This window comes from Chelonia mydas, chromosome 16 (genome assembly GCF_015237465.2).
Source record: "Chelonia mydas isolate rCheMyd1 chromosome 16, rCheMyd1.pri.v2, whole genome shotgun sequence".
Taxonomy (NCBI): domain Eukaryota; kingdom Metazoa; phylum Chordata; order Testudines; family Cheloniidae; genus Chelonia; species Chelonia mydas.
Window position 1 is genome coordinate 2749835 of NC_057857.1, and position 24535 is coordinate 2774369.

A 24535-nucleotide genomic window follows, 5' to 3' on the forward strand; every position below is an offset into this window, starting at 1 on the left:
AAAGGAGAAACCCCGTGGCATCAGGGCCCCACTCAACCAACCAGCTGGGCCTCTGTGCGCTGCACAGACCCCTCTACCACTCTGACCCCTGCTGCCACTTAGATCAGAGCATCTGCAGCAACCCCAGGCATGTAACCGGTACCCTGTACCCACGGCTGCAGTGCTGGCCATGTGCAGCCCCCTCCCCTGCAGGCAGCCCCCTCCACCATGGTGCCAACCAGGTGCAGCCCCTTGCACTGGGGGTGCTAGCCATGTGCAGCCCCCCCCCCCCATGGTGCTGGCCACATGCAGCCCCCTCCCCTGTGTGCAGATCCCACCGTGGTGCTGGCCATGTGCAGCCCCCTCCCCTGAAGTGCCACAGTCCCCTGCTCCATGGCTCCAGACATATGCAGCCCTTCCGCCACTGTACTGGATCCACAGAGGTGCCAGTCCCATGGGGCATCTCCTGCAGACATGCAGCGAGTTGTTCTGTGCCATCTCCACAGCAGCACCAGCTGCTTTGGGCAGTACCAGCCACGCGCCACATCCTCCGCAGAGACACCAGCCACCTGCCGGGCAAGCCGAGAAGACCCAGCATTGCACGTGGAGGCACCAGCCCGATTCAGCATGACGGTGCCACTCACATCCTGCCCCCCTGCACACAACTTGGCGCCATCCCTGTGTCCCTAGTCACCAGCCCTAAGTTACAGCTCACCCAGTGCTGGATTCCAGTCCCAGATGCTCACCCACGTACCTGCCACTGTGCCCTTCCAGCCCAGGCCTTTCTCCTCCTCCCCAAAGAGACAGTGGGATCACTTGACTGTGCTAGTTTAACCCGAAGTCCCAGAATTCCAGTGAAGGTATCCCACAATACCCTACGAGAAGAATCCCAGAGTAACAGCGCCCATCAGTGGGACAATGCACCCTGCGACTCCTGCCCAGAATGCTGTGCGCTGATGCAGGGAGAGATGGGTCAAGGCTGGCTGCGCGGACCCACTTCTTTTGGGTTCGTTATTCTGCAAAAGTCCATATGATCATCTACAAAACACTCCCCATGTGGACAAGCCACAGCTCAGTGAGCCCAGGAGCATGCACTGAACAGAACTCAAATCTCCCACCCATTGGTCCCGTTTACTGTGTCACAGGACCTAGCTATGACATGACAGCACGGCAACGTGGTTACACATGCTCCAGTCCTGCAGGGCAGATGCAACCAAAGCATCTTGGAACCGTGTTCCCCAATTGTGCTGTTGTTATTTACTGATACATACTAGCCCCCTGTGTGCCAGGGGCTTCCCAAACACCTCGGGCTGGACACACGCCGAGGAGGGGGATGGGGGAGAGTGAGAGGACACACCAGTATGCGCAAAAAGAAAAGAAAAGGAGGACTTGTGGCACCTTAGAGACTAACAAATGTATTTGTTAAAATCTGTTAAAATAAATATGTTAGTCTCTAAGGTGCCACAAGTCCTCCTTTTCTTTTCGCGAATACAGACTAACATGGCTGCTACTCTGACACCAGTATGCGTCGTTCCCCACAGAGCTGGCTCTGTAAGAGGGATTGAAAGGTGGACAGGGATAGAGACCTTGGGGTTGAGGAATATACCTGCTTAGCAAGGCTGAGCCATGTTTGATGTGTGCTGTGTCGGGAGCTCATCCCGTGCAGCCTGGGCTGGGATGTTTCCAGGCCATGCAGAGTGGTGACTGGCAGGAATGTTCAGGAGGGAGAGAAGCCCCTGCATGAGCCCCGTGCTTTTGCTGAGTGGACACCGGGATTGACAGGACCCTGCTGGGAGGGTGGGCTTGTAGTTTGCAGAGAGGCCCAGGGGAGCAGTACTGTTTTCGCCCACGCCCAACCACTGGGGTTTTGCAATCTTGTCTGAAATTCCTAACACATGTTGTTTATCGGGGGAGCTTACGTAAGGCAACCCCACTGACCCTTCCACTGTGTTCTCTGCTCATTGTTCCTGCTTCCCATGTGTCAGGCAGTCACATTCAGCTGGCAGCTGGCAGTAACTCCCACTGCTCCAGCCCTGGTAGAGCAAAATGCCTGGGACCCGTGTCCTGCTGGGCACCACTGTCCCGCAGCAGCAGAAGGATCACTGCCAGCAGAGGCACCTATGTCTTGTCGACACCCTTTGGAGAGTCAAGATGCTAGCCCTGGTGACCTGGCCCACACCCCACAAATCTTCCCCCCTGCAGTTTCAGACAGTTACGGCTTGCTTCGTTTTCTGTCCACATGTGCATCATTTCGCTGTGCCCTGTTAAACAGCTGCCTTGCTCCTCCCCAGAGACGGCTGTCGTTCAGTGATTCTAATATGGGTACTTTGGACTCCTTCGTGATGAAAGGTGCTGTACACATGAATGTCAATCTCATTATTGAACCCCCCCTCACATGAAGCCAGGCCCTTGTTCACAGGTGACCTACCTAGTTCACTCACCTAGGGTATGTCTACACTACGAAATTAGGTCGAATTTATAGAAGTCGGTTTTGTAGAAAGGGTTTTTATACAGTTGATTGTGTGTGTCCGCACACAAATGCTCTAAGTGCATGTAGTCGGTGGAATGTGTCCACAGTACCGAGGCAACCGTCGACTTCCGGAGCGTTGCACTGTGGGTGGCTATCCCACAGTTCCCGCAGTTTCCGCCGCCCATTTGAATTCTGGGTAGAAATCCCAGTGCCTGATGGGGCTAAAACATTGTCGCGGGTGGTTCTGGGTACATATCGTCAGGCCCCCGTTCCCTCCCTCCCTCCGGGAAAGCAAGGGCAGACAATCGTTTTGTGCCTTTTTTCTTGAGTTACCTGTGCAGACGCCATACCACGGCAAGCATGGAGCCCGCTCAGATCACTTTGGCAATTAGGAGCACATGAAACACCACACTCCTTATCCAGCAGCATATGCAGCACCAGAACCTGGCAAAGCGATACCGGGCGAGGAGGCGACGTCAGCGCGGTGACGTGAGTGATGAGGACATGGACACAGACTTCTCTCAAAGCACGGGCCCTGGCAATGCGGGCATCGTGGTGCTAATGGGGCAGGCCGATTCTGGGCCTGGGAAACAAACACAGATTGGTGGGACCGCATAGTGTTGCAGGTCTGGGACGATTCCCAGTGGTTGCGAAAGTTTCGCATGCGTAAGGGCACTTTCATGGAACTTTGTGACTTGCTTTCCCCTGCCCTGAGGCACAAGAATACCAAGATGAGAGCAGCCCTCACAGTTGAGAAGCAAGTGGCAATAGCCCTGTGGAAGCTTGCAACGCCAGACAGCTACCGGTCAGTCGAGAATCAATTTGGAGTGGGCAAATCTACTGTGGGGGCTGCTGTGATGCAAGTAGCCAACGCAATCAAAGATCTGCTGATATCAAGGGTAGTGACCCTGGGAAATGTGCAGGTCATAGTGGATGGCTTTGCTGCAATGGGATTCCCTAACTGTGGTGGGGCCGTAGACGGAACCCATATCCCTATCTTGGCACCAGAGCACGAAGCCGGCGAGTACATAAACCTCAAGGGGTACTTTTCAATAGTGCTGCAAGCACTGGTGGATCACAATGGACGTTTCACCAACATCAATGTGGGATGGCCGGGAAAGGTACACGATGCTCGCATCTTCAGGAACTCTGGTCTGTTTCAAAAGCTGCAGGAAGGGACTTTATTCCCAGACCAGAAAATAACCGTTGGGGATGTTGAAATGCCTATAGTTATCCTTGGGGACCCAGCCTACCCCTTAACGCCATGGCCCATGAAGCCATACACAGGCAGCCTGGACAGTAGTCAGGAGCTGTTCAACTACAGGCTGAGCAAGTGCAGAATGGTGGTAGAATGTGCATTTGGACATTTAAAGGCGCGCTGGCGCAGTTTACTGACTCGCTTAGACCTCAGCGAAACCAATATTCCCACTGTTATTACTGCTTGCTGTGTGCTCCACAATATCTGTGAGAGTAAGGGGGAGACGTTTATGGCGGGGTGGGAGGTTGAGGCAAATCGCCTGGCTGCTGGTTACGCACAGCCAGACACCAGGGCGGTTAGAAGAGCACAGGAGGGCGCGGTGCGCATCAGAGAAACTTTGAAAACCAGTTTCATAACTAGACAGGCTACGGTGTGAAAGTTCTGTTTGTTTCTCCCTGATGAAACTCCCCGCCCCTTGGTTCACTCTATTTCCCTGTAAGCTAACCACCCTCCCCTCCTCCCTTCGATCACCACTTGCAGAGGCAATAAAGACAGGTTTCAGAGTAACAGCCGTGTTAGTCTGTATTCGCAAAAAGAAAAGGAGTACTTGTGGCACCTTAGAGACTAACCAATTTATTTGAGCATAAGTTTTCGTGAGCTACAACTCACTTCATCGGATGCATACTGTGGAAAGTGTAGAAGATCTTTTTATATACATGCTTTGAGTGTATATAAAAAGATCTTCTACACTTTCCACAGTATGCATCCGATGAAGTGAGCTGTAGCTCACGAAAACTTATGCTCAAATAAATTGATTAGTCTCTAAGGTGCCACAAGTACTCCTTTTCTTTTAGAGGCAATAAAGTCATTGTTGCTTCACATTCATGCATTCTTTATTCATTCATCACACAAATAGGGGGATAACTACCAAGGTAGCCCAGGAAGGGTGGTGGAGGAGGGAAGGACAAGGCTACACAGCACTTTAAAAGTTTAAAACTTTAAAACCTATTGAATGCCAGCCTTCTGTTGCTTGGGCAATCCTCTGGGGTGGAGAGGCTGCGTGGCCGGAGGCCCCCCCACTGCGTTCTTGGGCGTCTGGGTGAGGAGGCTATGGAACTTGGGGAGGAGGGCGGTTGGTTACACAGGGGCTGTAGCGGCGGTCTGTGCTCCTGCTGCCTTTCCTGCAGCTCAACCATATGCCGGAGCATATTGGTTTGATCCTCCAGCAGCCTCAGAATTGAATCTTGCCTCCTCTCATGATGCTGCCGCCACCTTTCAGTTTCAGCCCTCTCTTCAGCTCGCCACTTACTCTCTTCAGCCCGCCACTTACTCTCTTCAGCTCACCACCTCTCCTCCCAGTCATATTGTGCTTTCCTGCACTCTGACATTGTCTGCCTCCACGCATACGTCTGTGCTTTGTCAATGTGGGAGGATAGCATGAGCTCAGAAAACATTTCATCACAAGCGCGTTTTTTTCGCCTTCTAATCTTCACTAGCCTCTGGGAAGCAGAAGATCCTGTGATCCTTGAAACACATGCAGCTGGTGGAGAAAAAAAAAAGAGACAGTGGTATTTAAAAAGACACATTTTCTAGAACAATGGCTACACTCTTTCACAGTAAACCTTGCTGTTAACATTACATACACAGCACGTGTGCTTTCGTTCCAAGGTCGCATTTTGCCTCCCCCCACCACGTGGCTAGACCCGCCCCCCCTCCCCGTGGCTAACAGCGGGGAACGTTTCTGTTCAGCCATAGGCAAACAGCCCAGCAGGAACAGGCACCTCTGAATGTCCCCTTAAGAAAAGCACCCTATTTCAACCAGGTGACCATGAATGATATCACTCTCCTGAGGATAACACAGAGAGATAAAGAACAGATGTTGTTTGAATGCCAGCAAACATACACTGCAATGCTTTGTTCTACAATGATTCCCGAGTATGTGCTACTGGCCTGGTGTGGTAAAGTGTCCTACCATGGTGGACAGAATAAGGCTGTCCTCCCCAGAAACCTTTTGCAAAGGCTTTGGGAGTACATCCAGGAAAGCCGCAAATGCCAGGGCAAATTAATCATTACACATGCTTGCTTTTAAACCATGTATAGTATTTTAAAAGGTACACTCACCAGAGGTCCCTTCTCCGCCTGGCGGGTCCAGGAGGCAGCCTTGGGTGGGTTCGGGGGGTACTGGCTCCAGGTCCAGGGTGAGAAACAGTTCCTGGCTGTCGGGAAAACCGGTTTCTCCACTTGCTTGCTGTGAGCTATCTACAACTTCATCATCATCATCTTCCTTGTCCCCAAAACCTGCTTCTGTGTTGCCTCCATCTCCATTGAAGGAGTCAAACAACACGGCTGGGATAGTGGTGGCTGAACCCCCTAAAATGGCATGCAGCTCATCATAGAAGCGGCATGTTTGAGGCCGTTTGCCTCTCTGGTTTTCTGGTAGGCTTGCCTCAGCTCCTTAAGTTTCACGTGGCATTGCTTCAGGTCCCTGTTATGGCCTCTGTCCTTTTCATGCCCTGGGAGATTTTGACAAAGGTTTTGGCATTTCGAAAACTGGAATGGAGTTCTGATAGCACGGATTCCTCTCCCCATACAGCGATCAGATCCCGTACCACCCGTTCAGTCCATGCTGGAGCTCTTTTGCGATTCTGGGACTCCATCATGGTCACCTCTGCTGATGAGCTCTGGCCAACGTGGCAAGCTGCAGGTGACCATGCAAACAGGAAATTGAAACTCAAAAGTTTGCGGGTCTTTTCCTGTCTACCTGGCCAGTGCATATGAGTTGAGAATACTGTCCAGAGCGGTCACAATGGAGCACTCTGGGATAGCTCCTGGAGGCCAATACCGTCTAATTGCATCCATAGTACCCCAAATTCGACCCGGCAAGGCCAATTTAAGCGCTAATCCCCTTGTCGGGGGTGGAGTACGGAAATCGATTTTAAGAGCCCTTTAAGTCGAAAAAAAGGGCTTCATCGTGTGGACGGGTGCAGGGTTAAATCGATTTAACGCTGCTAAATTCGACCTCAACTCCTAGTGTGGACCAGGGTCTAGACTCTGGATAGTCAACATCTGATGCCAAACCAACAAGCCTTCAACAATTGGATTCAAAACCACTGAGAGCTCTGAGGGGCTCAGCCTACTGGGGACCCACACGCTGTAAGTGACAGCCACGTGGGGAGCTTAGCCTAGAACCCCAGTACTTCTGCCCCTCACCCACAGACCCCTGCTGCTTAAGCTAATAGAAATCCTCTTTTATTAGCAGTGCTAATTTCAGGTCCCTTAGCCTATCTGTCTCAGCCCAGCCAGTGAAAAGCAACAGCACATCTGATTCACGTGCACATGAAGCCAACACATGGTGCTGCAGTGGAACAGAGATTTCAGTCCGATTGTTTCTTTCACACCTTCTGAAATCAATGACATTTCATGGGGGTAAATGACACCAGACGCCAGCCTGCAAGCGCAAGGTCAGGAGTAGGTGTGTCAGTTTCCAGACACCATCTGTACTTAGAGTCAACACTGCTGGGATCCTGTCCTGGGTCTGCCCCAGATCTCTTGGGTGACCTGGGGCACGTCCTATCCCCACTCTGCACCTCCAGTCCCACCAGTGAGCTGGGGATAACAATCCCACCCTTTGTCTTGTCTAGTTAGTCGGTAAATGCTTCAGGGCAGGGCCTGTCTCTCACTCTGTTCCCGTACAGCCCCAACTGCAGTGGGGCCTCTGACACAGTGGCAATGGGTGCAACGTGGCTAATCCTTCCCCCCTCGTGGGGCTTTGAGAGTGAAGTCAGGAATGTGTGTGCTGCCAGACTCTACTCCCGTGGCCAGGATGGAGGCCATGGGAATAGATGCGGCTGGCTTGTGATGCCTGTCTCTATGGACGGGTTTTTCCAGTCCAGTGGGATACTGGGTGGGGAAAGGCTGCGACCCCAGCCCCGCTCTGCCCCCACCTCCACAAGACTCCTCTGCCCTGCCTGGCTTTGGTGTTGTTTTAATAAAGGATAAAGCCCCCTCTTTCTGCAGGAGAAACCGGCCGCAGCTGGACATGGGGAATGTGTGCAGGGAGCCTGGGGCAGAAAAAGCAGCTGTTACGAAAGCAGGCACCTTACATAAAATTCCCTTGGCAGGGAAGGACCTGTGGGGAGAGGCTGGGCTTGGGAGCTGGGAGCATGTTGGTGAGGAAGCCCCAGCCAGGGCAGGGCAGGACTCTAGAAGGGTCTCTTTGTCTATAGCATTTGCACAGCCCCCGTTCCTGGTGTGCTGATGCACTAGTATTCAGGAAAGTCCCTGTGTTAAAAACATGTTGCACGTTCACAGCCCTCCCCCTGCAAGGATCTCAAAGTGCTTCACAAATACAAATGCATTACCCCCACACGTCCCTGGCAGAACCTGTGTACTACAGATGGGGAAACTGAGGCACAGGTCTTGCTGAAGGTCAGAAAGTCAGCTAGCAGCAAAACTGGGATTAGAATCCGGGAGCCCTGACTTCCAGCACTGTGCATTAGCCTCAGGGCTCTCTGTCTTCTCTTTATGAAGAGGGCTGCTCCATAGCACCTCTTATCCTGGCAAAAGGCCAGTGGTTTTATTATAAACATGTGCAAAGGTAGAAGCTGGCCACAGAGAGGTGGCTTGACTAACTGAGGGGCACCTAGCCAACCCAGGAACAGAAGCCAGGCCTCAGGACTGCCAGGCTGAGGCCCGACTCACTGGAGCACGTTGCCCCTCCTTTGGGGCGCATCATCTCTCTCCAGTTTAGCAATGAGGTGAGCAAACCCAGACATCCTCACTCCTCCAGGGAGCAGGCCTATGGGTGCGGGGGTCTCTTTGGGAGGCTTCCACTCACTGCCCTGATCTTCATGGACTTTTGTCCCTTTCCCTCCAGGCCTCATGTCGTGCTGTCTTCACTCAGCGCTCCTCCTGCCTCAGCTCCTTGCATGGAGAGAGCTCCTGCTCCCAGTGACACTGTACCAAACCCAGCTGGTGCCCAGAGCAGGACTGGATTGGGAATGGGAGGAGTAGGAATAGAGAGGCCGGGCAGGGCTTTGCCTAGGGTTTTCAAATCTTACAGATAAAATAATCCCAATGTAGGAGTGATTAGCATGTGGCTGGTTTACAGGGTGACCTCCAGAGATAAGGTCAGGCAATGGGCTGGGAGCTACAGTGCTGCCCTTGAGATCGAAATCTTTGACTGCTGTAGCCTTCCTTAAACACAGCGACAGCAGAAACTCCTGGATGTATACATCTCTGTGGATACAAGCCAAGACCACGTCCCTTCTCTAGCTGCTGCACAATGGGCTGATGGTAGCTCATTGCTTGAATTAGTGTTTTCGTTTCTACTGATACAATTTAGTGAAGACACGGAATTTCACCAAAGCCCAGATCCTTTCCCTCTGCCATGCAAGCTCAGACTGGCCAGAGCCTTTGTAAAGAGCAGGGCAGCTCAGCTGACAAACAGGACAAAGGAGTTTATAGATGTGGAGACACTGACAACCTTGGGATTGTTAGTATTCAGTGCAGACAACTGAGAATTGTCCTCACTCAAATCCTTTAACTAGCAAAGGCACCTGGTCTGTTGGAGGTCACTGGACAGGAGGCCAGAGCTAGGGGGCATAGAATCATAGAATATCAGGGTTGGAAGGGACCTCAGGAGATCATCTAGTCCAACCCCCTGCTCAAAGCAGGACCGATCCCCAATTAAATCATCCCAGCCAGGGCTTTGTTAAGCCTGATCTTAAAAACTTCTAAGGAAGCAGATTCCACCACCTCCCTAGGTAACGCATTCCAGTGTTTCACCACCCTCCTAGTGAAAAAGTTTTTCCTAATATCCAACCTAAACCTCCCCCACTGCAACTTGAGACCATTACTCCTTGTTCTGTCATCTGCTACCACTGAGAACAGTCTAGAGCCATCCTCTTTGGAACCCCCTTTCAGGTAGTTGAAAGCAGCTATCAAATCCCCCCTCATTCTTCTCTTCCGCAGACTAAACATCCCCAGTTCCCTCAGCCTCTCCTCACAAGTGATGTGTTCCAGCCCCCTAATCATTTTTGTTGCCCTCCGTTGGACTCTTTCCAATTTTTCCACATCCTTCTTGTAGTGTGGGGCCCAAAACTGGACATATATACATGGACATACATTCATAGTTACAACGTCCCATGCAGGAGGCGCTGTTTGACAGAGATTGGTGACTAGCTGGGGTGCAGTTCCACCAAAATCATGAGTCAGGCCCCCAAAACCATGAGAGTGGCTTAAAAATCATGAGATTTTAAAACCAGTCACCACTGGGCTCTTTATTCTTCTGCTTCCTGAGCCTTTTGGCAGTGGCGGGGAGGCGGGGTCACATGTTCAAGCTTTTCTCCACAACCACAAGAGCAAGAAACTGCCATGTAGGTTTTTTTAACTGAAAGCTGAGATTCAAACCTAGTCCCGCAACTCCAGAAGCTGGGGCTTTAGGAAACCCCCAAATATCACAAGAGCTCAGACTGGGCTGACCGAGCCAAGCAGGATTGCTGCTTTTAGCAAACACGGGAGCCTTCTGTAGAAATGAACACGGGAACAGAATGCTAGTCAGTTTAGGTTGAAATTCACCCCAGTGCACGATGCTCCATGTTCCAGGCAAGCCCTGTGTGAAGGCAATGAGGAGGAAGGGGCAGGCTTGTTTTGGGCGCTCTGTGCCAGGGGAACTGTGTCCTTTGCGCTTTGGATTTGTTGCCACGAGTCACAAGGGGAGGGCATGCTTTGCCAGTCATGCTTTTCTCTCGTTCAGGGGGGCCAGTTTGTTCAGCGGGGCCAGAGCATCGCCCTGCAGCACACAGCAAGGTTAGGAGGACAGAAAAAAAATGTCTCCAACACACTGAACCATGCTGTAGGGCTTGAGGTAAAAATAGACACTTCAGAAGGTAGCAGCAAAGGCCTTTGGCCAATGAAGCATATAGGGAAAGGCACAGAAAAGTGAGCTAAAGAACATAAAAAACGTAGGTGTAAAGGCACCTCCCAGGCCAGATTCATGGAAAGCGAAATACCCTGGGGCTCCATGTCTGGGAGAGGAAATGGCTTGTGTCTGTTGTCGGAGGCATGAGAAACTTTCTGCATTAGGTGGGTTTGTGGGGTGGGGATAAGACTGTAGGGCTCTGGCTTCACTGAAGTTGATGCGAGTTTGGCCAGGATTTCACCTCTAGAATTTATTCTGCTATTCCTGCAAAAGACATGGAAGAAGTAAACTCTTTGTCCCCAAGAACTCTGGTGAGATGTACCATACAAAATCTGCCCTCGTCAGCCCACAAAACAGCTGGGCAAGGCTACGCAAGCCTCTGAGGGTCTGTGCACTGCCATGGCTGGCCTGTGCCGGCTGAGTCAGGCTGAGTCAGCTGTTTCACTGTGATGCAGCCGTTTGGGCTCCTGCTGGAGCTCAGGCTCTAGAATCCTGTGAGGTGGGAGGGTCCCAGAGCTCAGGCAGGACCTACCCTACAAATGAAACAGCCCCACACCCCAAGTCAGCTAGCCCGGGCCAGCCCTGGGTTTTTGATTCCAGTGCAGACACACCCTTTTGGAAGTATCTCAGAAATGCATACAGAAGCCAGGCTCATTACTGCATTTGCACTGGGGGCCCCTAAGAGCTCTGTGGATGAGCACAAGTTGGTGCATGTTAGCGTTACAGGCAGGATGGAGAGCTGGTACTCACTTTGCTGATCATTGGCTTGGGATCTAGGGCAGCCCATGGAATCATCCAGGGAATAAGAACAGCTTTAGGAGCAGTTGGGATCAAGGCTGAAGGGATCAAGGCTGAAGAGCTCAAGTCAAACCTGGCTGGGCCGGATTTCAATGGAGCTGCAATGAGCATGGGTTGTGAAGGCCATGCTTAGATACAACCCTCCTCACATTACTGCTGTGCATCACATCAGTGGCAGCCACGAACTTGCTCTTCTGGATTGTGGGAAGGATCCTTGCCAGCATAAACCCCAACCACCCATTTATTTCAAGAGCCACTTCCAAGTGTTGCGAATTGATCCCTCAAGGCTCTGAGCACCTGAGCCACCCCAATGACTTCAAGGGGCTGGGCTTATGCTGTACTGCTTTGCTGGGCCAGCAAGCCCTAGCAGGCTATTCCTGACTGGGGTCCAGACACAGAAACCATCTACGGACATGGTCACAGGGAGCACTCAACCGAGAGAGCAGGTAGCATAGACCTGGTCCTTGTGGATCACGGGAAGGGAATGCCAGGCCTAGCTTTCTGCCATGAACTTTGTGCTGTACGTTGCTCTGGGGCTGCCACGAGTTTGTTTTCTCTGCATGTTAAAATGCAGTGGAGTCTGTCTGACTGCCAGGGCAGCTGCATGCTGGGAGGCCGTGGAACGCAAACCGAAAAGTGATTTTTGCAACAAGAAAGTTTTCTCAGGTATCAGAGAAGGACAGTGGAGGGAATGACCAAGGGGTGTATGCCAGCTATGAGGTGTATTAGCGACAGGAACATTTAATTAGGCTATGTCTACACTACACAGCTTTTAGCGACATGGCTTTGTCACTACAGTCGTGCCGTGTAGCCGCTGTTTGTTGGCTCTCCTGCCGACAACAAACTTCCCCGCCCAACGAGCGGCCTTTGTGTTGCTGGTAGGAGAGCGCTCCCGCTGACAGTGTGCTATTCACAGCGGCACTTGTCACGGCAAAACTTTTGTCTTTCGGGGGCGGGGGTTAACACCTCTGAAAGACAAAAGTTTTGTCATTCAATTGCCAGTGTAGACACAGCTTTAGTTGCAAACCTGTGGCTGGTAGACAGGAGACTGTCACACGGCATTTAGAAGACTTTTGTGGGGCTTGGATTCTGATATAAGTTGAACCATATGATCCAGCTTTAAAGAGCCCCTGGACCTGAGACATGCAGCACGTCAGGGAGAGGCACACAATCTGCGCTCTCTCTCTACTAGGTGCTTTGTTTTTCTCCTGTCTTGCTTTTCTTCATGTGCCAGTATATTTATGCTTGTATCTGTAATTTTCACTCCATGCATCTGATGAAGTGGGTTTTTACCCACAGAAGCTTATGCCCAAATAAATCTGTTAGTCTTTAAGGTGCCACCGGACTCCTCGTTGTTTTTGTGGAGACAGACACACGGCTACCCCTCTGATACTTGTCTTGCTTTTGTTGTTTTCCTGAATCTATGGCCAAACCATTCAAAGGGTGAGTACACCGGTTGCTCTGTGCATGTGGGGAAAGGTGGCAAACCCTTTGCCCGGGTCAGGCTGGAACCATCTGCTCCCCCAGCCCCACTCTCCCTTAGGAATAGATTTGGCAGTGGTGTTCTTGCTCATCTGTTAGTTGCAGTTTACATCTTTTCATTCTCCGCCAGCTGAAGCCAAACTCTCTGCTGTTCCTGGGGAGCTGGGAGGGTTGCAAAACTGGGTAGGAGCCACTGTTTCTGCTGTGAGAGTTTTTGGCATTGGAAAGCAAACAGCTAAAGTCAACAGCAGGGAGCAGTTTGTGGGTACCCAGCCCCCAGCCTGCCCTTTGCATTTCAGAGTCTGCTGCTCGCTGGCTGACTCCCTCTTGCATAACCCAGCTCAGCAGGGGCGTGATGAGGGCTGGCATTTGCTAGTGTTATGTTTTCCCACCCTGGGATGTCAGCTGCCTCCCAATAAATAGGGGGCTGCACTGGGGCTCCTGCTCACACACAGCCTGCCTCTCTCCCTCCGCTCTGCACAGAGCTCAGCTCCAAAGGGCCACAGGGAAGGGAAGAGACAGAAGCATGCAGGCCACGCTGCTCAGCCTCCTGGGGCTGGCCCTGTTTGGTGCTCTCCATGGGCAGGAGGAAGTCACTGTGCAACCCGACTTTCAGCAGGAGAAGGTAACCTGGCCCATCTGTGTGTGCCCATGCCCCGAGGATTGGCTCCCTTCCTTCTCTTTTCAGAGGCAGGGATGGATCTGGATCCTGATTCCAACCAGTCCCGAGAGCAGGGCAATTCAGAGCAGAGGGTGGTTCAGGCCCTTATGAAGGCGGCTGGTGCCCAGCTGAGAATTGGGGTCCCACGCTGGATTTGGGTGCTGAACTCCCCTCCCCCCAGTTGAGAGTGTTTGGATCTGGGGTTCTGATTCAGCCCAGTGTAGGAGAGCTGGAACATTTGGATCCAGGTTCAGATGCTGAACCTCCAGTGTGTGGGGCTGTGCAGCGCAGAGCGGCTTGGTCACCTCTAGAGTGGTGGGTGGCACTTGTCCGGGCACAGAGGGGGCTGGCAGGGTCAGGGCAGGCTGAGCAGAGCCAGGTGGGCAGGTTATTCCCAATAATTAGCCAGTAGGAAGGTTTTTACACCTTCCTCTGAAGCAGGTCTGGCCCAAGGCAGGACCCTGGGCTTGCTGCAGCCAGGTCTGGCCCGCCCTGGCAGTGCCCGTGGTGACTGGGGTCTGTGTGCAGTTCACAGGGAAGTGGTATAGCATTGGCCTGGCCTCCAACTCCAGGTGGTTCAAGGAGAAGAAGCAGGTGCTGAAGATGTGCACCACGGTCATCACGCCCGCAGCAGATGGGAACCTGAATGTCACCTCCACCTACCCCAAGTAAGGCTGCCGGTGCCACTGGAGCCCTGCCCTGCCTGAGGGGGAAGGGCGCCATTTCCACCTCACAAAGGCTCATCCCACCCCCTTCCCAGGGCCCAGCTGGCGCTGGGGGTCCCTCACCCAAGGGATGCTCTCGTCCCCTCCCCCCGCACCAGTCCCAGGGAGACCCCAGGTGGGCTTGGGGTCCTGTCCCCATCTTGACATGGACAGGGGGTGTCTGGTGCCCCTTGCCTGCAGGTCTGGGCAGTGGGGGGCCACTTGGGCCGGGCACAAGCAGCCTTCTCCTCCCTGTTACGCCCTGGAGCAAGGGCAGGGCTCAGTCCCAGGGCCGGGGCTCAGGGCGTGCAGCGATGGTTCCCTCCTAGCACCTCTGGGGTGCAAACTGCCCTATGCGAGGGAAGCCCGGCCTCCCTGAGCTGACCGGGCTCTTGCGGGGAGATCTGGCTGCGTGTGGCTCAGCCCCTCCTGGAGCCTCCAGGGTGTCAGTCACAGCCTGGCCCTGTCCAAGCAGCAGGCCCCAGCCAGGAGCCCTTGGAGAGTGCTGCGACCTCCTTCCGGGGGGAGTGGAGGAGGGCTGCCAGGCACAGCATCCTGTCCCTGCCATGGGAGGGAGGGGCTGGGTTTCCCTGGAATACTCCGCCTCTGACACTCCGTACTGCCCCAGCCCCAGGATTCCGACTGGGTCTCCACCCCACTGCTCCTCTCAGTTATGATTCCCAGCTTAGCCCAGCAGGCTCTGTTTCTACTGCCGCCCACATGGATTGTTGTGGGTCAGACAGAAAGCTCTCCTGTGGGGGTCCAAAGAATGCTTTGCCCTCCCAACCAAGGCTCTCAAAGCACTCTGGAGCCATTAATTAGCTCCCATAACCATTAAGTCAGTAAGGGTCACCCTGTTTCACAGATGGGGAAACTGAGGCACAGAGAGGGGATGGGACAAGGTTAAACAGTGAGTCAGTGTCAGAGCTGGGAATAGATTTTAGGAGACCTGATTCCTTGATTCCCTGTCCCTACCATGTGATGTGGATGCCAGGTGATGGGATGGCTGACTGGCTCTCTAGATGGGGCTGTAGGAGCTGGTAATGGGGGGGCAATAAGGGCTGATGTGACTCTGCCGGTTTGGGGGTGACACGGAGGCTCGCTCCAGATCACGCTCTACCAGCGTACAGAGTCCTGGTCTCCAGCAGCAAGGCCAGGTGCCCGGAGTCCTTGCCAAGCAGGCTCAGCACATGGTGACAAAGCAGAGCTGATCTTAGTGAAGCTGCTGTCTGAGCAGATTTCCAGGGCCAGTGCTGGAGGATCCCGACTTGGGCTCTTGTGCCCCCTGGAGGGGGTTTTCGGTTCTCTCTGTAGTCTGTGCAAGGCAGCAGCATGGCGGTCGCACCTCTCAGCTTGCTGCACACCCCAGGGTGGGGTCTGGCTGGCAGGGCCGGCTCTAGGCACCAGCAAAGCAAGCACAGGCTTAGGGTGGCACAATTCCAGGGGCGGCGTCCGGCCCCCCTGTTTTTTTTGTTTTTTTGTTTTTGCCTGGGCAGTTGTGCTCTTGGAGCTTGGGGCGGCCCTGCTGGCTGGTGGAGTTTGGGGGAATTTCAGCTCTCCCCGCAGTGGCCGTATGGCGTCAGGCATTGCTCACCAGCTGGACGCTGGATCTCCCTCCGCTGCTGGAGGCAATGGGAAAATCGGAGTCTTCCCTCAGCCTGCTAACGTGCTTGTTCCCTGCCTTTCCCACACCCTGCCCAGGTCTGATCGGTGCGAGAAAAGGACCAGCCTTTTCATCAAGACAGACCAGCCAGGCCGATTCAGCTACACCAGCCCACGTGAGTGCATGTGCTTGCTGCATCCCTCCCTGCCCTGGCACGCCGCGCCCTGGGCAGTGCCCGCAGCTGAGAGCAGGACAGTCTGCCCCGTTGTTGGCCAGGATGGCCAGGAGTCACTAGATAAATAAACTCACAGCTTTCTCCTGAGAGGCACCTTCCAGCTCCAGCCCAGCCCAAAATGGGAGCAGATTTAGCACAAGGATTTAGAGCTGTTAGCACTTAACTGTGCAAGAAAAGAGATTGAGGAGCTCAGCCTGGGAATGGCTCCTGTGCTAGGCGTCCAACTGCCATTGAAAAAGGTGTGTGCAATGGGCCAGGGCAGAGGGCACCAGAACGAGTGCCATCAGGGCTGGGTTCCTGTCCCCGCTGACCCCCACTCTGCCATGGCCTGACTCAGGGGTGTGAGAACTGTGAAGTCAGTGGGGGCGGGAGGTGCAGGGCACCTTGGCTAATCAGAGCCCTGAGTTTCAGTCATGTCTGCAGTTTTTGACATGGATCTGTCGAGTAACCGTGCTGGTCTCTACGAGTCACCACTGCAGAGCCCCCCCATCCTGTGTCTGAGTATCGGGGAGAGTGACAGGACCATTTGGACTGGCTGAGCAGGGGGCACCTAACTCGCCTCTTAGGAGGACAAAATTGTGTCTCTAGAACCAAACGCTGCCTGGGGAGTTCAAAGTCACGCCGCATGGGGGAGCCATTGTGAAGAGCGCACTGCCCTGCTCCGGCCAGCGCCCCGTCCCGTAGGGCACAACCCTGTGCTCTTCAGAATGGCGTCCCCAGTCCAATATTGGTACCAGACAGGGGACAAACGACCCAAAGAGAGGGTTGTGGGGCTCAGAATCGGGGGCACAGCCCTCCTACCAGCTGGCGTGAATTGGCTCCGCTCGACTGGAGTCAATGCCTGTTTACACCAGCCGAAGGGCGGCAGGCTGGGGGGGAGCCCCGCTCGTTAGCTGGGGGTGTCGGGCCCGGGGGGAGGAGCCCCGCTCGTAAGCTGGGGACAGCAGGCCTGCGGGGGAGCCCTGCTCCATATATGGTATCTGTATCTGGTATCTGTGCTTGCTCATCTCTGCCCTGCGCCTCTGTCCATGCCCCCTGCAGGCTGGGGCAGCCAGCACGACATCCGTGTGGTGGAGACCAACTACGATGAGTACGCCCTGCTGTACACCAAGAAGTTCAAGGGCACCGACACCTTCATCATGGTGACTCTGTATGGTACGTGGCACCTGGATCCAAGGCCCAGGGGTGGCACCTCTGACCTGCACATTGGGGAACTCTGCCGGCAGAGACTCAGGGCTCCCCTTCAGCCCCCATCTGAGAGACACCCTCCTTCCACTCTACATGGCTCTGTTTTGAATTTCTGCAGGATATGCCCTGAAGAAGTGGGGGCTCGTCCCCCAGGAAGGAGTTGGGTGGCGTCGTGGGGCCCTGCAGAACCTGAGGCTCTGCCCCAGAGCCCAGTGGCAGGGCAGTGGTTGTTGTGCCCCGCGCTGAGGCAAGGCTGGTTGTGATGCATAGAAAGGGGATTTGCTGGTGAGGCTGCTGGACACAGACCCTGTGTTGTGGGTCAGTGGTGCCTAGTGCTAACACACGGGCTGTCATGGATGGGGCTGATTGTAGCAAGAGGGGCTCACTCTCACCCGGAGTGTCTTGATTCCCTGGCTGCAGGCAGAACCATGGAGCTGAACCCTGAACTACAGGAGAAGTTCACCCAGTTCTCCTTGGCGCAGGGGCTCCCAGAGGACACTATTCTCCTCCTGCCAAAAACTGGTAAGAACAAACCATAGGTAAAAAGACAAGAGATAAGATTGGGAGAAATGCCCTGTGGAGCTCAGGAGCTGAGGGTGCACTTGGCAAGCCTGTCTGTAATGCAAACTGCTTGTGTGCTGTGTTCCCAGCCATGTAGCTCTAGCCAATGTTCCCTCTAATTTTTTACATCCATGTGCGGAGTACATGTGCACCAATATGGAGGTGATATGTGACAGGGGTGGGGCTGAGGTGTTCGGAGTGTGGGAGGGGGCTCAGGGCTGGGGCAGAGGGTTAGGGTGTGGGGCCAGGGATGAGGGGTTCAGGGTGCAGGAGGGGGCTCAGGGCTGGGGCAGAGGGTTAGGGTGTGTGTCGGGGGGGTGAGGGCTCTGGCTGGAGTTGCGGGCTCTGGGGTGGGGCTGGGGATGAGGGATGAGGGTTGCAGGCTTCCGTGGGGCTGCAGCATGGAGAGAGGACTCCTCCCAGCCCTCTCTTGCTGCAGCAGCCCGGGGCCGAGGGAGAGGAACCTTTCCCCACCTGCATGGCCCTTGGTAGCCTGCAGGGTGGCCACACAGTTTAGAGGGAACTTAGGCTCTAGCCCAGCCTTATCCTATGTAGGTGCCTCAATCTGGCCATCTGTGTCCAAAGAGGGGCTCCTAAATTTGGCCCCCACAGACTTGATTGGAAATGGAGGGCGGTCAGTGCCCCTGAAACTCACTGGCACTGTGCACAGTCCCTTAATCATCCAGTAACTCCAGCCGTGCTGGACGGTGCCTCCATTGCTCTGCACCAGAGGGGAAACTGCTGAGCCACTTGGCAGCATTGGCCAAGCACCATCGTGTGAAGGAGCGTGTGACTCTTACACATAAGGCCAGGCAAATGGGGGCTCCAGGGCCAGGAAATGCTCCCAGCTTGTCTGAGCAATCTAAAGCTCAGGGCTCCTGTGCCCAAGGCTAGGATTTAATGTGAGGTGATGTCCGCAGCGGCTAGCTGGTGCTAGGGAACTAGGTCCACAAGCTCTCCCGAAGAGATGATCCTCACTTTGGACTAGCTGCTGCGCTCATTGACACTGGTGCAAATCCCTCTGAGTCAATGGTTTTGCGTCCAAGGGGACTGCAGCGTTCATCTCTTTGCAAACCCTCAGCTAAACGATGACTCTTCTGTCTGGAGTTTAACCTGCCTGGAATGGGAAGGATGCCGGCCTGTGAGTGCCAGCCCCTCAGGCACCCAAGCTGTGCTAGGGGAATCAGGCGCAGAAAGCAGCAAGGGCCTATCCTCACTGCTGGCAGGTCTGGCAGCCCCCAGACCCGGTTCCATGGGAGCTCAGCTCACTGCACACATTGGAGGGCAGAGGAGATGGCCGAGGAAGGGATTTGCCCAGAGCACCCGGCACCTGCACTTGCCCCCCCACAGCAGACAAAAAAATCTTGCTAGCTCTTGCTTGCAGGACTGACCATTACCTGTGTCACCCTGGAGCAGTCAAGGGGGCAACTAGTGAGAGGACGGCACTGTTGGGCTGAGGTTTCACGGGGAGGCCACCCAGTTTACCCTTCCGTTGCAGGCCTGGTGTTTGCATGGCACATGGGTTCCTGGCACACTCCCAACAAGTGGAGCTGAGTAGAGGTCACCTCCCATCCTCCATTCCAGGGTCTCAGACCTGCAGCTCAAGCTGGGGCTATGGGATATATCCATGACAAGAAGGAGCCAATGGAGACCTCTGGATGGAAATTAAGTCACTGTTCAGGGTTGTTCAGGCTCAGTCCCGCAAGGGACGGAGGGGGCATGAGAACTGCCCTCGGGTGAGGGAAGGCTATGAGTCTGGAGTGGGAGGGAATGGCAGGGGGACCACTAGCTGCATTGGGGTGGAGCTCAGCACAAGGACAGTCATGTGGGCTCCGCAGGCTGTGGCAGAGCCTGGCCAGGGAACACTGGGGAACAGCCTGTGTGGAACAGTCCTGCCTTAAGGCCCATCAGCTCCCTAGGTCTTTTCCCAGTGGCCTTTCTATGGCGCTGCCCAGGGCGAAGGTCATCAGCCACTTTACCGAGCTGTGAGGTTCAGCCCTAGCTGCAGCAGCCCAGCCGTCTCCTGACGGCAGGGGGATGTGCAATAGTGGTGACGTCTAGTCACCAAATATGTTTAAAGTAGGCAAACACATTGGAAAGGAGGCAGGCCAGGTCCTACTCCCTGGACAGAGAGCCCAGCAATGTCTGGGACTAATGGGACTGGCTCGGGACAGGCAGTGTGGGCAAACTGCAAAGCTTCCTGGAGCAGCAAAGCACTGCAGTGCCCTGCCCCCTGCTAGTCCCTCTGCCATTGCCCCTCCGTCCTGACCCCCTGCTCTTCCAGCCCGGCCCCATGCACAGCTCAGCCGATGCCCCTCCGTCCTGACCCCCTGCTCTTCCAGCCCTGCCCCATGCACAGCTCAGCCGACGCCCCTCCGTCCTGACCCCCTGCTCTTCCAGCCCGGCCCCATGCACAGCTCAGCCGATGCCCCTCCGTCCTGACCCCCTGCTCTTCCAGCCCTGCCCCATGCACAGCTCAGCTGACGCCCCTCCGTCCTGACCCCCTGCTCTTCCAGCCCTGCCCCATGCACAGCTCAGCCGACGCCCCTCCGTCCTGACCCCCTGCTCTTCCAGCCCTGCCCCATGCACAGCTCAGCCGACGCCCCTCCGTCCTGACCCCCTGCTCTTCCAGCCCTGCCCCATGCACAGCTCAGCCGACGCCCCTCCGTCCTGACCCCCTGCTCTTCCAGCCCGGCCCCATGCACAGCTCAGCCGACGCCCCTCCGTCCTGACCCCCTGCTCTTCCAGCCCTGCCCCATGCACAGCTCAGCCGACGCCCCTCCGTCCTGACCCCCTGCTCTTCCAGCCCGGCCCCATGCACAGCTCAGCCGACGCCCCTCCGTCCTGACCCCCTGCTCTTCCAGCCCGGCCCCATGCACAGCTCAGCCGACGCCCCTCCGTCCTGACCCCCTGCTCTTCCAGCCCGGCCCCATGCACAGCTCAGCCGACGCCCCTCCGTCCTGACCCCCTGCTCTTCCAGCCCGGCCCCATGCACAGCTCAGCCGACGCCCCTCCGTCCTGACCCCCTGCTCTTCCAGCCCGGCCCCATGCACAGCTCAGCCGACGCCCCTCCGTCCTGACCCCTGCTCTTCCAGCCCGGCCCCATGCACAGCTCAGCCGACGCCCCTCCGTCCTGACCCCCTGCTCTTCCAGCCCGGCCCCATGCACAGCTCAGCCGATGCCCCTCCGTCCTGACCCCCTGCTCTTCCAGCCCTGCCCCATGCACAGCTCAGCCGATGCCCCTCCGTCCTGACCCCCTGCTCTTCCAGCCCGGCCCCATGTACAGCTTTGCCGATACCTCTCAACCAGGACCTGCAGCTCTCTGCTATTCCAATCCTGTATTGAGCAGGGACATTTAATTGTGCCTCAAATTGTGCTTGTGTCTTTTTAATGGGAACAGAAGAGGCTCCCCCCAACACACCTTTAAAGAAATGTCAGCTGCCTGCTGCACCTGCCAGTGTCTACGACAGCTGGTCTTTGACAGCAGTGCTCCCTCACAGGAAGTGCTGTTGGACTGGCTTTCTCTGTTCTCACAGCCCTTCCGCGGGGGAAGGCACTCTGCTTTCTGCCCCACAACTGACCTGAGGTATGTGGGAAGCTGGGTAGGCCCACACCAGCTCCCAAGGTTGGTGGGGCTGGATCTGCTATAACCAGCAGCAAATAAGCAAGAAGGAACTGCACACCTTGCTGGGCTTTCCTGCACCTGGCTAACAGCCCAGGGAAGCTCTAAGCAGAGGCTCTCCTGCGGAGTTCTCCCGGGGGTTCTGAACCTGTGGGTCTCTCCAAAGGCGGGTGCCCATGTCAGCTGATCTCTGTTTGTACTTCTCTCCCCAGACAAATGCATGACGGATGCTGCGTAGGTGAGTAGGATCACTTCTCCAGCGGGTTATGGCTTCTCTTCCACTGCTCCAGTCTGGGGAGCACAACAGAGGTGTTTATACAGAGTGTGACTTTAGAGAGGCTCTCTGAGCAAGTGCCATTCCCAGCCTGCTTGAGACATGGCCCACAGGCTCTGCTCCTCTGAACAGCAAAATGAACATAAAGTTTATCTCAACCTGCTCCCCACCCTGGGCTGCTCCTCCAGTTCCTCCCTCAAGATTGTTCAGCCCTCACCCTAGATCCTCTCTCTAGAGAACCACACCCACCTCCCTTATTCTGGGTGGGGTAATGAATCACCCACCTCAGCGTTAGTAGAAGCCAGTTAACCCTTTCCCAGCCAGAGCAGCACCTACTTCCAGGCTGGGATGTGTCAAACACTGCCAGCCATTACACTTTCATGGAGTCTCATGCAGGGCTCTCACAGTGACTTACAAGGAGTATTTTTGTCCAGGCCCAAATTGGAGCTCACCAAAAATATGGCTGACCCCTCATTAAAGGGCGTGTGGGGTCCCTGGTGGCAGAGACAGGACTGGGCTGTAATGAACAATAAGGGATTCAGGGTAACTGGATGCTGACAGACCCCATGGGTCTTTCTGGCTCTGTGTCACCACCCAGGGTCTCCCTAAGTCCTGGCCTGGGCTAAGCGGCTATGGGAGAGGCTGCTGGCTATGCTACAAGCCCTGGGGTAAGCATTGGGAAGGTCATTGTGTAGAACTGATCAATGAAATTGTTTTTAATTGTTCACTTTATTAATATAACTTCATAAGTAAAGTTTTATGAATGAAAGTACATTCATTCATAAAATCAGGTACCCCAATAACTGGCTAACTGAGTTTCACTTTCAATCCAATTGCTGCTTAAATCACTGAAAACTTGCATTGTTTCAACATGGTAACGTCTGCTCTCTGGTTGTCATTCATTGTACTTGTCTATATTGTAACTTCTGCTCACTGTTTGCCATTCCTTACACTTGTCCATGTTGTAACCCAAACTCCATTTTAACTTCTCCCAAACTCAATTTTAAAATGCTCACTCCATTTTTGCAAAACCCTGCTGTAATCTGATTAGTGTAGTGTAGATGTGGGAATGAGGTATGGATGGATGATGGAATCAACCTCCAGCCCCAGCCTGTCCTGATGAAATAAAGTGTAAACACCAACGGCTGAAGATGCAGACAACAGCCCTGACAAAGCAAGAAGAGTCCACCCTCAAAAGAAAAGAACAATGGTACAATGGAAGGAACATCAAAGCCAGGTCCTAGGCTGAAAGTCATGTCTGCAGTTGACGGGTGATCAATCACACTGAACCCAGAAGCAGCGTGACACAGCAAGACCTGTAGACTCTGGATTCAAACTAAAGCCTACAAACAAGATGGATGAGATGGAAGACTTTGGAGGGTAACATTCTGCTTCCAACATGGAAGGGCATCGGTGCATGCCCAACAGAGACCCAGCCCTTCCTTGTGCCCGGCTTTCCTGGCCACTTAGCCGCCACAAGCTACGAACCCAAGCCACAAACTCAAGCTACATTCAGGACTGGTAACTATCTAGCCGCTGCAGAACATTTGATTTGTGTGTGTGTGTGTGTGTGTGTGTGTGTGTATATACATAGGTATTAGATATTAGTTATTGGTCTTAAATCAAATTATAAAAAGAAAAGGAGTACTTGTGGCACCTTAGAGACTAACCAGTTTATTTGAGCATGAGCTTTCGTGAGCTACAGCTCACTTCATCGGATGCATAGCATATCGTGGAAACTGCAGAAGACATTATATACACACAGAGACCATGAAACAAAACTTCCTCCCACCTCACTCCCCCGCTGGCAACAGCTTATCTAAAGTGATCATCAAGTAGAGCCATTTCCAGCACAAATCCAGGTTTTCTCACCCTTCCCCCCCCCCCACACACACATACAAACTCACTCTCCTGCTGGCAACAGCCCATCCCCCTTTGAAACCCCTCTTTATAATGCGCATGATAATCAAGGTGGGATAATCAAGATAAGCTGTTGCCAGCGGGGGAGTGAGGTGGGAGGAAGTTTTGTTTCATGGTCTCTGTGTGTATATAATGTCTTCTGCAGTTTCCACGATATGCTATGCATCCGATGAAGTGAGCTGTAGCTCACGAAAGCTCATGCTCAAATAAACTGGTTAGTCTCTAAGGTGCCACAAGTCCTCCTTTTCTTTTTACGAATACAGACTAACACGGCTGTTACTCTGAAACAAATCAAATTGTGTTATTATAATAAATGTGACATCGTGTCTTGTCCCCTGAAACAATCCTGTGTAATTTTATCTGCATAACAATTGATGTCTAAGCAGCATTTCCTTTCTCCTCCCTTCCAGGTGGAGATTGCGAGGCACCATTCCAGGTTTCCTTCAGAAAGAAAGTGACATTCTGACCTGCCGGTGCAGATCCTCCCCGCATAGATGTAGCAGTCTCTGCTCTGTAGCCTCGTGTGCCGCTGGGCTAGTGCTTCTGTGTATAACAGCCCCTCCTGAGTAAAACTGAGATGTAAAACACCAGCCTGTCGCTTCTCACGTGTTTCCTCAGAAAGGCTTTGGGCACATGGGCCATTGGGAGGGGGAGGTAACTGTCTGACTCAAGGCCTGGCAATCTCGAGAAGTCAGATGATCCAGGGAGATTTCCACCCTATGGATTTGAAATCTCCCCAGAACAGCTCAGTGGAGTCTGGGGTCATGGCATCCAAATCCCAGCCCTGACTCAGCCTCACACCCCAGCCCCAAGGGCCAGTCAAGCCCAAGTCTAATGAGGAGTAAGATGTGAGCAGTGCTCAAAGCTGGGGCTAAGAGTACAGGCTGAGCCAGTCTTGTCTGGGCAAACCCTCAGCCC

The 24535-nt window shown here is 54.1% G+C and overlaps 1 protein-coding gene across 1 annotated transcript; it reads left to right on the forward strand.

Moving 5' to 3' along the window:
- The first annotated feature begins 13262 nt into the window (after positions 1 to 13262).
- PTGDS (prostaglandin D2 synthase) lies at positions 13263 to 24207 on the forward strand. Its single transcript, XM_007067656.4, has 7 exons — positions 13263 to 13474; positions 14039 to 14178; positions 15916 to 15992; positions 17094 to 17207; positions 17661 to 17762; positions 21636 to 21661; positions 24028 to 24207. Exons 1-6 carry the CDS (start codon positions 13376 to 13378, stop codon positions 21659 to 21661), a joined length of 558 nt encoding a protein of 185 aa, XP_007067718.2. The 5' UTR covers positions 13263 to 13375; the 3' UTR covers positions 24028 to 24207.
- The last annotated feature ends 328 nt before the right edge of the window (positions 24208 to 24535 follow it).